Raw genomic sequence first — 17,943 nt, 5'->3', positions numbered from 1 at the left:
CACAGCATAACCATTTCCGAACATACTCATGAATATGGGTTTCCGTAAATTAACTATTTAGTTTCTGAACCTGTAAAACCTCATTCACACAATTTCTGACCTATAGATCTTTTAGCATACCAAGATGGATGGCCATTGTTCAAGTATTGATACAAGGAGGATGTGGATGCTTTACAATATGCATAAAATAAGAAAATATCGTTCCGTACATCTAAATGTATCCTACTGCTGAGTTACCATGGATATATCTTAGGAGAGATGCCTTTAGGATGCCTCTGGAGCATGGTCCGTTTCTTCTTTAGAGCGGGTGGAAGTGAGCTTTGAAAGAAGAAATAGACAACCAGAAGAGAGGAGAATTGAAGCTGAAAAGTACAAGAGATCTGTTGCTGTTGTGATTACAACCTTCTTGCTATTCTCAAATAAGCCAATCAGGAGAACCATCACAATGACATGTCCAACCTTCGTCTTTAATTCATTCACTGATTTTATCTGCAGCCATTTTGGTCTTTCCTGCAGATTACAAAACAGATGAATTGAGACAAATTAAACATTTGACAAGGATTTTCTAATTTGTGGCAATTTCTTTGTGCAAGTTTCACACAAAAGATCACTTCTCAACGAACTAATCCCTCAGTCAGTGGTTTGTGTGCGTGTATGCGTGCGCGCGCGCGCGTGTGTGTGAGAGAGAGACTGGCGAGAAATGTAATTGTAACAATTTAATTTTTTTAAATACAATAGGATGGCAGCTACTGCCATCATTTCAAAAAGAGAGAGAGAGAGAGAGACCGGAAGGCGGAATAACCCGAGGAGATTGGAGCCATAGGAGGAGGTTTTAGCAATATCAAGATTGCATATGAACAGCTCATAGAGACCCATTCCGAAAACAAGCATCACTGTCCCTATCAGATAGCAATCTGCAATACACGACCATTTCATCAGTTCTTATTCAAACCTAGCATCCTTCTACATCACTTGATCCTCCACTGCCAAACTGATCAAGGTTGGTTCTGGTACCAGTATAGTGTAACCACAATCAGAAGCAGATCTTTATAAAAATAGGGAGAAGCTGAAGATTCCCCAAAGCTTTTGATGCTGACTGCTGAGTTCTTAATTAAAAGAAGGCTAACTACTTGTATAGCAAATATATGCCAAATATACTTGAATATTCTGAAGTCCCTGAAACTTCTGAGATTTGCATTTATAAGGATGCCCCTCCAAGAAAATGGTGGAGCACTGCCACCAGACATATAGTTCAGTTGGTTGTTTGTACTTGGTAGTGTTTCCAGGATAGTACTGTCAGTGGGTCATGGGATTTCACATCTTTCCTTTTCATTATTTTTTAGTAATGTTTGTTAAAATTGAGGTTTCTAGCATCCTTAATCTTTGTCACACTAATTACACAAACACTGTCCATTTATTGTTTGCTCAAGTGTCCTATTGCCAATAGTCAATAAAACCATGGCACTATCATCTAATTTCTAGCTTCATTCCTCATATAAAGTTCAAAAGTTACATAATTTAAAGGAGAAATTCCGAGGCTAGAATGGTACTAACCAATGGCTTCAACCAGCATTGTGATCACCTTTCCGGCTCCGCCACCTACAAATTGCTCCCCAAAAGAATTGAAGACATATATACAACCCTGCATTCCATATGCCAATTTCATGGTAAGGCTGTCTCAAGAGTTGGCAATCTTCCGATCACAAAATCAACTAACTAAGCAATCTTAATTACCAAGCCAGCAACTTCAAAACGGCTATGGAATGAGCCTAAGCCATATAAGAAATTAAGAAGAATAGAAAACAGGGACAGAAAAGGAATTACCTTGAGGAAGCAAATAACGGAACCCATGAGAGAACCAGTTATGCCAAGAAATGTCATAAAACGGCACCCATATATTACCTACATCGACTAATGAATTAGTGGAGAGTAGAACCTTTTTAAATTAATGAACTAGTCAATTGAAAACTTAGTTAAATGTGGAACCACTACTGGATTTATCTCTGTTTTCATTTTTCTTTCTTTCTTTGTTTTTTTTGGGGGGGTGGAGGGCTTTAACTCTCTTATTATGTTGAAATGATTGAAATTCTGCAAACTAATTGAGCTTGAGTTCAATTTGCTTGTTAGTCGCACTTGAGCTATCAAGCTCTAACTAATTTGAACTCAAATTCGAGCTCGAACTCTACACAAAATTAATTACAACTTTTTTCTTGTATTTAATTAAAATTATTTGAAATAATTATTATAAAATAGGGATCAACTAACTATCCCCCAATTCATTTCCTCCATTTATTCTCCAGTCAATAACTGTCTTTGTCTAATTAAGAGGGGGACCACAACTTCCAACACTAAAAGACAAAACAAAATGTGTCATTATCGATTATTAAGTTGAAGGGCCGCTCATTTACTGGGTGGACCACTAACTACTTGAGGGACCGCTTAATATTTGATAGATTTTACAACTGGCACGCGCAAATATGGATACATATGCACGCAAGTGTTAATATATAATAGATCAAGTATTCATACCTAAGATATCAAGTATTTTAAGAAAAAAAAAAATGGACACATCACACCCATCTTTTATACGTTTTTAGAGGTGGGTTTTTTTTTTCCCCGTTCAATCTCGCTAATATTTTTGACGATCTGTGATGAAATTTGTGAATCTAATATCACGAACGTCTTTTACGTAATTTTCTCTTTCAAATGAGATCCATAATAACATACTTTCGAGTCGTCCGTTGCATAAGTATTCATATCTTGTCATGTAGTTTCATACCTCGTCGAGCAAGTATTCTACCACATCGAGCAAGTATTCATACATCTTTGTGCAATTATTGATACTTCGTCGAGCAAGTATTCATACCTCGTTGGGAAAGTATTCATAAATTGCCTGTGACAACCTGCCTTGTTGCCGGCGGATCAGTAGAAGCCGATGGATAGGAAGTCGAAGGTGATGCAGTTTGGATTGTGATCGCGACGAGTTATGAATACTTGCATGACGAGGTATGAATACTTACACTACGAGGTATGAATACTTGCGCGGCGGACAACTCAAAAGTACTTCATCATTGATTTCATTTGAAAGAGAAAATTACGTAGAAAACGTTTGCGACTTTAGACTCACAAAAAAATTCACAGATTGTCAGAAATATGGGCGACATTGAAGTAAGAAAAAAAAATCATCTTTAAAAATGTGTAAAAAATGAGTATGTGATAAGAAAGATTGTTTAAAGAAATACTTGATATCTTACATATGAATACTTGCTATATTAGATGTTAATACTTGCGTGTATATGTATACATATTTACGTGCATCAGTTGTAAAGTTTTTCAAATATAAGTGGTCCCCCAGTTAATTAGCGGTCCCCCACATTATTAATGACTGATACACGTTTTCTTTTGTCTTTTTGTACTGGAAGTTGTGGTCTCCCCATATAATTAATGATTGGGGGATGGATGGGGGAAATAACTTGGGGGAAAGAAATCTTTATTCTATAAAATAACCAGTAGTTATTTTTTACATTAAATTTATTTGAATAAACGATATTTAATTGATCTTATAGTATTTAAAAAAAAAATACATTTATATCTTAATAGATTAGTCTCTTATGCTATATTAATGACTTCATAATATAAATCAAGTAACAGAATTACATATAAATTTATATCTTAACAAAAGAATATATTATGTTACATTAATGACTAGAAATCTAAATTGAACAACACAATTACATATCGAGCTATTTTGGAGGAGCTCAAGTGAATCAACTCAAATGATTTCCAACTCAAAATCAAACTAGGCAAAAGTCTGATTCATCTACTTGAATTCTAGCTAGATTTAACAAAAAAAACAAGTCTTACGTAAGTGTAATCCTTGTATTTCATATCAGCTGGTTAAAATATGGCTGAATTGAAATGAGACTCCACACTATAACAATCAGACAATTCAACAGGTTTCCAAACTTATTCAATTAATACCATCTGATCTAAAATAGAGCAATCAGAATTCCTAAGGCTACCTGATTGCTTCAAAAAATTATGAAAGGATTGAAATGGAGAGTTGATACCTTCTCAATCATGGCCTCGGTTCTATTATCTGCATCCATTGAAAGAGCTGCCGCATGGAGAAATTCATCATCCTCCACTTGCGATCGCTCTGCTGTAACTGCGGCAGCAGGGGAAGTGCCTTGCCTCTGCGCTGAACAAATGGAGATGCAGCTGCGCTTTCGTTGGGACGAATTCCGTTGTACTAATTGCCTCTTAATTTTGGTGGTGGGCCCCACCTGACTCTTTTGTGTGCAGAGTCTGATTTTGGCGAAGGTAGAGCCCGGTGCCTTCATCTCAAGGCAAAGCAAATTAGCAAAGACTGTGATTCTGTGTAGTGTCGATTACTTCAATTGTTTACTTGTAATGGAGGGAAGGAGGGGGATGATTTTATATTTTGATTAGTCAAGATATACAACTTTAGATACAATGGAACTGGACAAAGCGGGGATACTGCCAAGGCGAAGAGCTTGAGATACTTTGATTTGCGGGCTCACGAGGTTACAGGTGGAAGAACTTCAGAGAAAGCAGGAACACATAAAAGCAATCAACTAGGAACACATAAAAGCAATCAATCAGGAAATGGAACAAAGAACGACTAATTATTGATCGGAGGCAGACTTAGGGAAAAGTATCTCTGCGGAGTTTTTCCGTGCGGTGCTGTGCGGCACTTTTAATCTGGTCCGTTCATTTCGAATCGGACGGACCAGATCAGATCTTGTCTGAATTTAAAAAAAACTCAAAATTTGATGAACCCTTAATCCAGTCCGTCCGATCTGAAACGAACGGACCAGATTAAAAGCGCCGCACAGCACAGCACAGAAAAACTCTGCAGAGAATAGCGTTTCCAGACTTAGAGCCTGCGAGTATTGCATGGAGTAGATCTGGCCCAGTTATAATGGCCCAATAGGTCCATCCCGCTATAAGCTGACATAGTGACATGTATCTGGGCCCTGAAATGATGTATTAAGCTGAGTCTACCTGGTGTTCGGATCCGGTTTAATCAGTTTTAAACAGAACCGAGAGAGTTTAAATTAAATAGTTTAGGTTTTTTGATTAAATAAATCGGTTCGGTTCTTTTTTTAAAATCAGTTTAACTTTTCCGTCTAATTTATCTTTATAAATTTTAAAACTGGTTAGATCGAATCTACTGAATTTTTTAAATCCGTTTCCTGTTTGAACTAAATATTTAAAAAAAAAAATTAAAATATGACATACATATATTGATTGGTTCAGTTTAAAATCTCTTAGACCGAACCAAACAAATTTTTTAAATCCATCTTAAAAATAATTCCAAAAATTAACAAAGAAAATGATTATTTTTATGGTTAGTCTTCTTAATTTGATTCGAACAAATAAAAATTTAATTCAATTTATTCAGTTCAATTGGTAATTTTATTTCAATCTGTTCAATTAAACTTTTGAAAACCGAATAAAATTTTAATTTACCTATTTTACTTTGATTTTAACCGAACCAACCCCATGAATCTCTTAAGTCAAAGTACTTTTAACCTAGCCCGGGCCACTCCATTCCACGACTGCCTTAAACTTTTCTGGGGATATACAAACAATTTTGCGAGAAGTAAATTTTTTTTTGTGAGAAGATATATAAACAATTAAATAATAATAATATATTAATTATTATTGTTATAACTATAGGAAGCTGATAATTGTACTCCAAATAAAATACCCGCACGCGTCTTCCAGCCTTCTAGAATGTCAGTGACAAACCGAGCAGGTTTTACTTCATACAGTTCAATAATAATACGAATCTTTCTTTATTGTATAGCCTTTCGCTGCATGAAGCGAAAAATACTTTGTTCAAAAAGTTAACAAAAGTAGCGCCAATTACAGCAAAACAATCGTATAATTTAAACATGTAAACGAAAACGTTTAATTAACTACGTTCTAGTGTTTAACTTTCATTGTAAATGAGTTAAATTTTTTTTTTTTTAAAAAGACGAATCCTCGAATTCGTCCCCGAGCGTAAATTAACAGCTCTAAATTTGTACCAATTCCCGAGCACGTCCCCAGCACAAATTTCTTCCATACATTCTAGAATGATTGCAGCTCTGAATTTCTAAGCATGCAAACATTGATTAAATAACAATGAAACTAGTACTTCAAAACAATCATTCCTACCAGACTCATCAATTATTTTAAGTTGTCAAAATTATAACTTTTCCAACAATGACAATTTCGAAGCATGCAAACCTCTATTAAATAACAATAAAACTACTACTTTGAAACAATCATTCTTATCAGACTCATCAATTATTTTAAGTTGTCAAAATTACAACTTTTCACAACAATGACAATTTGTAACTAATCAAACCTCTATTAAATAACAATGAAACTACTACTTTAAATGACATAAACAATGTAAATCTAACTCATTATCCACCCTGTGTAAACAATTAACTATAACAATTTAGAAACATTGAAAGCTAAACTAGATAGCATTGAAAACTAACTCATAATCCCCATATTTAGACCATTCACTATAACAAATTAGAAGCATTCAAAGCTAACGTAAATACCATTAAAAGATAACTAATACTCCCCCTTTTTAAACCAATTAACTATAACAAATTAGAAGCATTCAAAGCTAACGTACAAACCATATAAATCTATTCACTTCATAATTTAAACATCAATTAACAAACAAAAGTGAGGAATACAAGTATTCAGTAAAAAATGCTCAAACTTACTATGCTGTAAGGTTTGAAACATCGATCAACGATGGAAAGCACAAAGAGGAAGAAAATAGAGAGACAAAACAAAACAGAAACAAAATGAAGCTTCAAAATGGAGACTCTTTTTTTAGTTATTAAATATCAAAAGCAGTTAATTTCCATCATTAAAATTTGTGCTTATCATTAAAATTAGAACCAATCCCCGAGCTAATCATTATAACTTGTACTTTAAAGTACACTAAAGTACTTTAAAGTACTTATAACTAGTTTAACTAGTTAAAGTACTTAAGTAGTTAGCAAATGATTAGAGGACCGTTAACAAGCTGGGGGACTAGCTCGGGGATTGGTGATTACAACTGCTCCTAACAAACTGTCCACGAAATTAAAACATTGTACAAAAGTATGCAAAGCTAATGTTTAAAACAATCAAATTAAAACAGCGATGCGTTAATTAATGGCAAATTAATAAATTGCCATTATTAGCGGACGGTTAAACCCAGTTAAACCAGTTCGGGGACAAGCTCGGGTTTGGTGGCTCGGGGTACCAGAACATTTCTTTAACTATAATTATAAATGAATTTGACAAGCGTGCTATTGGGTGTATAGCAACAAGCCGTGTTATAGTCTCAAAAATTTATCGAATAGGCTCCAGACAACGAATTTTATAAATTTTACATATAAACAAATCAGTTTTAAAGTAAATCGGCTTTAATTTTTAACAATAGATCTTGAAAATAATAACCCAATATGTTACTAACTTACTACTAGTATTGTACCCGTGCGTTGCAACGAGGACATTATAAGAAAAAAATACGAAGAGACTTTTTTTTATTAACATTTCACTTAGAATTAAGAAAAAATATACAAATGAAAATAAAAAACACAAATGAAAAAAATAAAAATAAATAAATAACGTGAAAAAAAAATCTTACAATATTATTGCCAGTGTGATCCTCTTCAATGTAGTCCAACATTTATGAAAATGATCCTCTTTCTAATTTTGTTTTGTTTTCTTTTCCTTCTTCCCATCTTGCTAATTTGTGATTTTCAATTGATTTCCATTGGAATTTAGAATTTGTCTGATACCCTTTGGACCAGAGCTCATGCAAAGGACATTTTACACCGTCTGATTGAGTGATCAGGTAAAAATAGAAAATTATTCTTTCACCTCGGTCTAAATCAAATATGGTATCTTTTTGTTTCTTATTTGAATACTAAACTACACATCAAATAAAATGGAGGTTTTCATTACTTCTCAAAGTCGTATTTCTTATTAAACGCTATTCATTAACAATTTTGTTTCATATAAAAAAATAAAAATATAAAGTTAGTGTTCGCACTAAATATATGCTTACAAAGTTTCGGTATAGCAAGCTATATCTTTTAAACCTTTGTTATACTATGTCAAATCAGATAGCAAGTGTACTATCCTATTGATGAGTATGCTCATGTATCGATCCACAGGGACGGAAGAAAATGATCGGACTCGTCTTAAAATTACTTGAGATTCTAGAAGTGAGAGAAATTGGTTTGGTTCGGTTCTAACAATTCTAATGATTTATGACAAGTTTAAAAGACAATAAAGAGAATTAAAGTTGTTTTCAATTAATAAAAAGGCGTTTCCAAGGTTCAGATTTCATTTCTGTTCAGCCCCGAGGCATACGGCCCGTACGGATTCCCGTACAGCCCGTAGGGGACCCCAAGTTAATGCTGCAGCTACTGTTTTCTGCGTTGATACTAATGTTTAGGGTTTTTATCGACCAGATCTAGATACCTAACCTCAACTTTCGCATTTTGGCCTAGTACCCGATTACCGAACTCAAATACTTCCCTCTTAGATGCGTTAAACCTCAACTTTCGCATTTTGGCCTAATTTATCCAAGTTACTTGTTGGTTTACTAAAAGTATCCAAGGACTTTCGCCTCAAGGAAAGTTTCACCTTTCGAGTACTCCTTGGTTTCACCCTACTTCATATACTTTATTCGGTTGGATCAAATGTCATAGACTTGGCTCCTAACACTTAGATGTGCGCATTCATCTAACGGGATGACTAATCAATTCAAGAAAGCACAAATAAAGCAATCAAAATACTACTCAACAAGGTAAAAACAAAGCATTCAACACAAAATCCAAGTAGCATGCAAACAAAACCAAACTAGAAACTACATCTTAACCCTAGAAACAAAGTAAATTAGCTACTCATGTTCATAAGATAACACAAATAACAAGAAATGAAAGAGTTCATGACAAAACAGTGGAAAATCCGAAGATCCGTTGCAAACTCGCGTTTTTCACTTCTCTTCCTCTTCTCCTCTTCTTGTCTTTTGCTCCAAGAAAGCTTGTCCAAGTTCCAGTGGTGAATTCCCCTTTTTTTGGTGTGAAAATATCTCATTTAATGCCCCAGATCGCGTCCCCAGAGGCTTCCTTTTCGGCCTCCTTAAATTATGCTCATTTCAGATTCCAGCTGGATTTTCCGAATTAGCGTCCTGCGGCCCGTAGGGGACCCCGTACAGGCCGTATACCTGTGCTTTGTCTTGGAGACTTTGTGCCTCTGTTGTGGAACCTTCTGTGTGGTTGGGTAGATCTTGTACGGCCCGTAGGGAATGTCATACGGGCCGTATGAAAAGTAGTCAGATCTAGTTTTTCGCCCTTTCTCCTGCAAAATACCAAACAAAGCATAGCAGTACCACATTTATGTTAGTGTAATAATCTAGAAGTCAATAATACGATAATTTATCATAAAGCTTTGTTCATGAATTGGATGATTAATATCATTTTGTTGCCTTGAGTATTATTGAATTTATGGATCATTTCGAGTTCATGACTGAAATTGTGAAACTCCATAATATAGATAATATATACTCTTAAAAAGTCACTGACCAAGGAAATTAGCAAGAACACTAATTACCGCGATAAGGTTAGTATGTGGATTAAAAGATGGTTAAGTTTTACAAACCACCTGACATGAGATGTCATTTTAATCACATAGATACATGTTCTAGGAACATGGTATTTGACAGACCCTGAATGAAACATTAAATAGAATTGTGTTCGTGTCATTTATGTTTTCATTCAGTGTCAAGTTCTACAGTATGAGGTATTCATCTTTCCTACTAAGAAATGTATATGTATGATTGTTATCAAATGCTGTCGGTAAAATACAGTTATAACGGTAGCTCTTCGGTATACATGGCTTGGCTGAGGTAGTGATGGTTTACCAAAAGTACTATTGTCCCTCGTATCTCTATACGAGCTATAGCATCACTGGGCCCCTTGATAGAGTAAGATTATCTGCTAGCGGTATAATTGCAAGAGTAATTATATTTGATAATCTGCTCAAGATCAAGAAAAGATTCAGTTAGCAAGGATGACACACATCTATCTTGAAACTAATCTGATAGCTATGAGACAGAAGAACAGACACAAGTAAATTGTTTACTGGATCGTGATATTGTACAGTACAGCATCATCTGTGTAATTGGATGGTCATGATGTGTTGCCAGATGCCGCTCATGATTATAGAAGTTTAAACAGTTTTAACTCTATTTACCAACATAACACAGATCCTATTGGGTCACACCATATAGGAGTTAATCGGAGAATCTTATTGTGATTGATTATAAATTGGTTATGATCAATAGTAAGATGGTTATAATTAATTATACGTGTTATAATTAAATTATAAATGTTATGTAAAAATAACAAGCAAAAACATTGGTTAATTTATAAACGTGTGTGACACGTTGTATAAAAGTTAACCGGTTAATTTATAAATGTGCATGACACATTGTATAAATTACCGAAACAACAACCGCAAGAAAAATATATATAATTGTTCAGAATAATTATACGAATATTGTTTGTATTTGGGCCGAGGGCATTCGGGTCTTTTCAGATTCGTTCTTATCCGCATGACATGTCATCGATCCTATCCAGATGACACGTCATCGATCTTATCCACATGACATGTCATCCTTATCCATTCAATGGCATATCTTGTAAATAGGCCGAACTTGGAGGGCATTTTGGTCTTTTGGCAACCGACCCTAAACCCTATAAATAGGGGTGGAGGGGTAGAGAGAAATTTGCTAATTTACTCATACCGTTTCGTGTCGAAACGGATCGGTATTTTCTCTCTTTCTCGGTTTCTCTCCCAAATAGTGTTTCGGTTGAGAAAAGAAAGTTATACGTAGTTGACGTATAATCTTGCGGGTTGTTGTGGAGTATATTTACGGGATAGATGAATAGTGTTTTACCGAATTTCGCGGTATGTCAGTTTTGCTTATTGATGAAACTGAGCAACCGAAAATTCGTGTTTACGGGTTTTCGTCTTTTTTCTCGTGAATAGTGTTTTTGCAGAATTCCGCGGTTTACGGTATTTCTGGAAGAAGAAATAAACCGCTCTCCGGTTAGTTCTGGTGGATAACCGATAGAGGTATCACATGTGTGATACTCCGAGTCGATTCCTTCCCTGGTGAGGCTCTACTCGCTCGGTCTGCATTCCAACTGTGATTTGGAAACAAGGTATAAATATGCTATATTAATCTATTTAATTGGTAAGTAGATTAAAGTTTTAGAAATCAATCATGGAGTAGATCTGTAAAAGGATTAAATTGGGTTTTGATGCCAAAGGAATACTGAAGGTGGACCGCCTTGGAAAGTTTCCTGACATACCCCGTTTAATCCTGAGCTTAAGTTGGCCGTAGAAATTTTTGTCCTACGGTCATTCCGCAACTTAAGCCTAAACGGGTTTTTGGTTACAGCACCGTGAAACCCCAACAATTTCATCGAAATACAAGTACAAAGTCCACTTTTATAGGCTTTAAAACACAGGTTTTAGTGTAAATCAGGGCTGTAATTTAGATATAATATGGAGATATCAGTTAGAGATAACAATTAGAAATATAAAGTTAGAGATAAACATTTGACTTGTTCAATATTATATTTTTATTCTAATTCTAACCTATTTTCAATATTATCTCCAACTAAAGTGACACTCAATTATGATTGATGTAATTTCATTTTATTTATTTATTTTATCTGAATAGATTGAAGAATGATGGATCAGTTAATATTTTTTTTTATTGAATAAAGATTAGAATTATAAAATGTCGAAGTTGTTTGAATGAAAATATAGTTTTCAAGCAAACTAATTAAAAAAATTATGAGTAAATATTGTTGTTATTCAGAATTTTTTTTCCTCTATCATAATTTGGGTTTCTAAGTTTTTTGTGCCCATCTTAGTTTATGCATTATAAAGAGCTAATGCTAATGATAATGGTTAGTGAATTTAAAAGAGTTAATGGAGGCACCGTTTATTTTGTTCTGTTATCAAATGGAGAAGGACCAAATATTCATATATTTCTTTCCAAAATATCCATTTCTCAATTATAAATATCATCCTAATCCAACGAAGTAGGAAACCTTTGGACATAAATCTAGTCCAAAGGCCATTGGATAGATTCCAGAACTTTTTCATTGTGATCCGCTATATAGAAATGAAAGGTCGAATTGGTTCAATTAGAGTTTTGAAGAGGGAAAAAAAAACAGAGGTATATAGCAAATAAATGAGTATGTTTAATTTTAATTATAATGTATCGTGTACGTGTAACGAGTATGTTTTTAGCTAAATTTAAACTTATACACATTATTCAGATACATTTAATAAAAAAATACATAATATGTGATTGGAGGGCTAAAATTAAATTTGAAATTTTATATTTCAATCGTAGCCGTTGATAAATCAGACACCCAACGTGCTTAATAATAAAATGGAGATACACCCGATAACATGCTTTAGTGGGGACCCATGCGGTATTTTTATTATAACTCAATTACATTAGGAATAAACCGCTGCTCATTACACGGAAATCTGCACAGTTTTGCTTGCTACAAAATAATAGAGAAAATGCTAGGAAATTTGTACCGTCCGATATTAATTTCGGACGAATCTGTACTCATCGATAGCTAAAAATAACTGAGGCAATGCTCGGTTACTTTATTTATAGGGACGAATCTGTACTCGTCTAACATTTTTGTATTTGGTTCATTCTTGTTGAAATGTACTCATTTTATAAAATTTATGTTTACATACAAATATACTTCAGACAATCATAGATATTTGACATTGTAAAATAAAATAACTGCAATGAAAAATATACAAATCTATAAGAACATGTGTTAAATTCTATAAAAAAATATATCAATTCTGCAATAGCACATATCCTATAAAACACAATTTAATTCTATAACAATATACAAGTAAACGTGAGCATACAAATATTATCCTGTGAACATACAAATATTATCCTGTGAACATACACATATTATTCTGTGAACATATATATTGTAATTGAAATTATCTATCAGTAATAGAGCAATACATCATCCTCATATACACCGAGCATTTTGTGTGTATTAAAGGTCTCCGTCTCTTTGAAAAAGGTGCAATATCAAGTATAGAATCCTTTACACCTTTGAATTTATTGCATACAAATTTATAATCTACAAAAACATCACCGTTCTTGTGAAAGGTTCTCTTGTTTACTCCAAAACCACTTTGGTACCCATACATTTGCCAGTATAAGTAAGCTTCTGCAACAGAATCAAACTTATCACCTACTGTAGGTGGACTGATGAATCGGATCTCATCAAGATCAGGTTCGCTTTCTAACTGATGACCAACATTAACAACTTGTTCCCCCCTCATTCTCAGCCCTATTCTTATTTTCACCAAAATTCTCATTCTCAATCGACTTCTCATCAGAAAATTCAGAAGCATCCTTGTTCAGATCCCATTCATGCATACATGAGCGGGAAACTGTGTCATCCACACTTTCTTCATTCGGGTCAAAATTCATTATATAAACCTGCCCTTACACAAACACATACAAACCTATAAGAATATATGTTTAATTCTATAAACATAACATATAATTTTATAAACATAACATAATACATATCATATGGAAGCAACCAATCCTATTACCAAATAATCACAATTTTATCAATTTATACTTCATCAACCAATGCATAACAAAGTTTGAAACCTCAGTTTATGTATACAGTACAAATAAAAATCAGAATGTAAGATAATTTATTAATTCCGTTATTGTAAAAAACTACAACAATGTGAATATGTAATTGAAACATAAACATGACAATCTAAAGTAATTAATCCTATTAACAAAATTATTGAATCCTGCAAATAACAATTAATAATCATTGAATCATGTTTACATCATAGTTAAGTCAATTAATCAGCAATTAATCGTTCAAAATTAAACGATCTATGTAACTTTCAAAACTTCAATACTAGCATATAATGAACAAAATTAATCTACAAAGCAATATTAAATGAGAAAAATGACCTATAGCATATAATGAAGAAAATTGATCTACAAAGAAATATTGAATGAGAAAAATGACCTGTAGCTTTCAGAACTTCGATGCTATTCGTCAATGCTGATGCTCCTCAACGATGATATTAAATGGACAAACGGCACTAAAATTACAACAAGAGGAGATGTTGATCTTCGATTTTGCGACTCAATACTTGATTGAAACAAAGAAGAAAAAGAAAAGGAGGTTCAAAAAACGATTCAATTTTCAAAAAAAAAGAAGGGCTTAAATAGGAAAAATGGCTGCTGTAGTAGTGGGGACCGCGTCGTTCCCGGTTATGACAGTTGAAAGCGCGTGGCCGAAAAAATGCGTCGAAACTAAACTAAAAAGAGAAGATTTTTATACGCGGAGATTTTCGGAGGACTGTAGCCCGGGGACATTACCTTTTCTCATGCGTAAAAGATAACTGCGAGGAACATTCCTTTTTTTCATTTCCCATAGTTTTGAATTTTAGTATGTTTAATGTGTGCTTTAATTTTTTATTTGTATTTTGAAAAAAGGCATTATTTGCCCATTAGCATTAGAAATAGAGATTAATTACAACCACCAACAGATATGTTTTAGTTAATATGAATTGGTCAAAAGGCAAGGAGTGAATTGTCTGAGACCAGACGTTTACCCTCCCTGCTTATCAGTTATCACCAATCATCAACTACTGCACTAGCCCATATCTGGCTATCCAAAAACTGACTTTCAATACCAGTACATCAACACTGGTACCAAGACCATGACAGATCATCAACAGCCATGTTCAGTTCCTTTTTTCTTTTCTTTTTTTTTTGATTAACAAAAGTTGGAGAGTCCCACCAATGTCATTAAGAACTAACACAGTTTGTTCATACAAAAGTTGGTACTAAGCTAAAGCTAGTACCAACCATGTCAGTATCTAAGGAAAGTAGAGACCACAGCTCTGAGCATATCCAAAAGAAGTAAAGAGAAATAAAAACACAGATATGTTCAATTCTAAAACTACATATATTGATAATTTGATATATATCATCCTCCAAACTAATATACTACTTATAAGAACTACTAATTGCCCTCCTGGATCATCTCCTCTCCCTCAATCTGGTACACCTGTGAATCTTCTCCAGCAACAGCCAGTTGTGCCTCTGCAGCCTGCAGAGGGTCCCACTCCGGCCTGTAAAGGGATGCAATCCACCTCCCTAGAAGTCCAGTCTTTAGTAGCAATGCTAATTTTCTCTTTATGCCCCCCAATCAATATTAATTGTACAAGAGAGATAATGAGAAGTACGTATTAAGTTTCTATTGCATTAATTATTGTACCTGAGAAACATCTTTCATTTCTAGTGTTTTCATATGGTCCAACAAACTGCACTCATAATCAAACGGAAATATATTATGTTAATTACTATAAGAATATTCATGGAAAAACTGATAATATCATCAAAAGGGTGCCAATTGATAAAATCATCTTGACAATGGTTCATCCAAAACCAAATATTTTCTCACAAAAGCACAACTCACAAATAGATGATCCACATCCTCTACCAAACCACAAAATTGACACTGAGTTAATCCAATCCATCATTTTTAAATAAATTATTAATTTGTCCTTTAATAGGATCCGAATCAAAGATGATAGCAGTTACCAGTTCATATGATTAGCGTTTATCATGGTTTCTTTATTGGACGAGTTCGGATTCAAGATTTGTTTGGCTCAGTTATTCTAATTCACTCTTAGTACTTACTGGTAACAATAAATTAAGATTTAAAATTTTGTCGTTATGCAATATAAGCACCCATAGTACTAACTATAACTATTACAACAAGACCAATTTAGGAGGGCAATAGAATTGTTATAATCGTTCAGGCCTTAATATACGTGATAAAAGAATAAAAATAGTTTGACAAAAGTTAGAACCTTGACATAAATAATAGAGAAATTTAGATATATACCCATCATAACTTGCTTAATTAGATATTTCCCCATTCAAAATTGAAAATTAGTTATTTACTCATCTAAACATAATTATTTTATTAATATACCCATTATTAAAAAAAATTCATAAAAAAATCATGTTAATATTAATGAAATATCGAATTGACAACTTTAACCTCAATAATTATATCCTCTTCCTTCCCTTTCTTTCAAGATAGCTATGCCGCATTCTCCCCTTCTCCAGATGTGACATTTCTCTGTTTCATTCCCAGACAGAGAGCTAGCTAGAATGCCGCATCCTCCCCTTTTCTAGTTTTGAGATGTGTTTTATTGCAAGATCTACCCAGCGTCATCATCTTCTTCAAAGTGCATCTTGACATCTTGCTCAACCATCTTATCACCGGAGACCAGTTCTTGGTCCTTTGCAAAAGCATATTTTTCATGAACTTAGTTAAAAGTTTCAAGGAACAACAATTAAACGAGAAACAAACCATGCCTCCCTTAGAAGCTCCAAAGTCCAAAAGCATAGCCCAATGTCATGTGTCATTTTGCCATTAATATCAAAAATCAAAATTCTACAAATAATTATTGGAAACACCAGTTTAATGATGCACAAATCATAAAGTACATGGTATACGAAAGTAGTACATTTATGCACAAATCATTGTATTGTATACAAAATAATAAAATATAAGTCATGCAAAAATGTTTTACATGCACCAAACATGAAAGGCCTTCACTCTCTGATGTCAGTTTGCTACTATAACAGCAGGGTCACGACCACGAAATTGTGGGGCCCAGCTGCCAGTCGGTGCACCGGACCGTTCTCCATCATCCACTTGTACAATAGCAGGAAGAGGTCCTCACCAAGCAAGTCTGACACATCGTCCAGCTTCACATTGGCGATTGGGATGTCCGATTTGTCACATTCGGAGAGATGGTTCATGTCAGTGAGGTGAGCTAGTCCGGGATGACACATGAACCACCAGTTCCTTTATTGTTGTCGAGAGAAGCAGTGGCAGCGAGTCTCCTGTGGGGTTTAAAATAGGCAGCAAGGTGACATCAGGGTTGCAACACGAGCAGGGAAAGCGGAAGGCAAGACCGTAGGGTGAGCTAACGAAGAGGGAAGAAAGAGGAAAGAATTATTTAAGGGTAAAACTGTCAATTAGATATTTTATCAATATTAATATGAATTTTAGTGTGAAAAATATTAAGAATGGGTGTATTAATAAAATAGCTATGTTTAGACGGGAAAATAACTAATTTTAAATTTTGGATGGAGAAATATCTAATTAAACAAGTTATGATGGGGATATATCTAAATTTCTCATAATAATATAATTTGGAGCTGAGAGAAAACACGCAAACGCAAAATAAAAATCTTACCTGCCAATTTTTCTCACATAAACACATTCAAAGGTTGGATCAAGGATACAATTAATGATTTAGAAATAGAAGGGCAATACCGGCTCCGGTTCAATTGGTGCAAGGCGGGATACGACGTCAATCCGCTCGATTTTGACGTCGACATGGACCTGACTCATTCCCGACCTGCACCAAGCGAATCCGAGACGGCCACCTCTGCTGCGTTTTCATGTCAAGTACAAAACATCCAGAAGGGGATCAGATTAAGGAAGAAGAGAGGAGAGATAGGAGAAAAGAGAAGAGAGAGAGGGGTGGAGGCAGGGGATGCATCATATGTTGAATGCAAAATGAAATTATATAGAGGTAGAGGAATTAAAACCGTAGAATATATATGCACGTGTATGGGGAGAGCACTGAGCAATCACACGCTCTGCTCAGCATTTGGTAAAAAACAGATGAGGCCAAAGTTTTTAGCATGCGGTAAATGTTCTGTTCTGCCGCCCCCACCTCTATGACTACATCTATGTAATG

General features: G+C 34.4%; 1 protein-coding gene across 1 annotated transcript; it reads right to left on the bottom strand.

Annotated features, from left to right (window-relative positions):
• Positions 1-23: 23 nt before the first annotated feature.
• On the bottom strand, positions 24-4,553 carry LOC144567058 (uncharacterized). Its single transcript, XM_078317098.1, has 5 exons — positions 4,071-4,553; positions 1,825-1,902; positions 1,555-1,642; positions 787-914; positions 24-510 (listed from the first exon to the last, which is right to left on the bottom strand). Exons 1-5 carry the CDS (start codon positions 4,341-4,343, stop codon positions 265-267), a joined length of 813 nt encoding a protein of 270 aa, XP_078173224.1. The 5' UTR covers positions 4,344-4,553; the 3' UTR covers positions 24-264.
• Positions 4,554-17,943: the final 13,390 nt, after the last annotated feature.

This window comes from Carex rostrata, chromosome 16, assembly GCF_964058835.1.
Source record: "Carex rostrata chromosome 16, lpCarRost1.2, whole genome shotgun sequence".
Taxonomy (NCBI): domain Eukaryota; kingdom Viridiplantae; phylum Streptophyta; class Magnoliopsida; order Poales; family Cyperaceae; genus Carex; species Carex rostrata.
Note: the sequence above shows the minus strand (reverse complement) of the source record. Positions and strands in the feature narration are given on the sequence as shown.

Bases quoted from the DNA above. Each gene is read 5' to 3' on its own strand.
- LOC144567058 (XM_078317098.1), bottom strand. From the start codon at position 4,343: ATGAAGGCACCGGGCTCTACCTTCGCCAAAATCAGACTCTGCACACAA. The intron at 1,903-4,070 runs GTATCAACTCTC...TAGTCGATGTAG, and splicing joins CCGAGGCCATGATTGAGAAG to GTAATATATGGGTGCCGTTT. The intron at 511-786 runs GTCTCTCTCTCT...TGTAATCTGCAG, and splicing joins TCGGGTTATTCCGCCTTCCG to GAAAGACCAAAATGGCTGCA.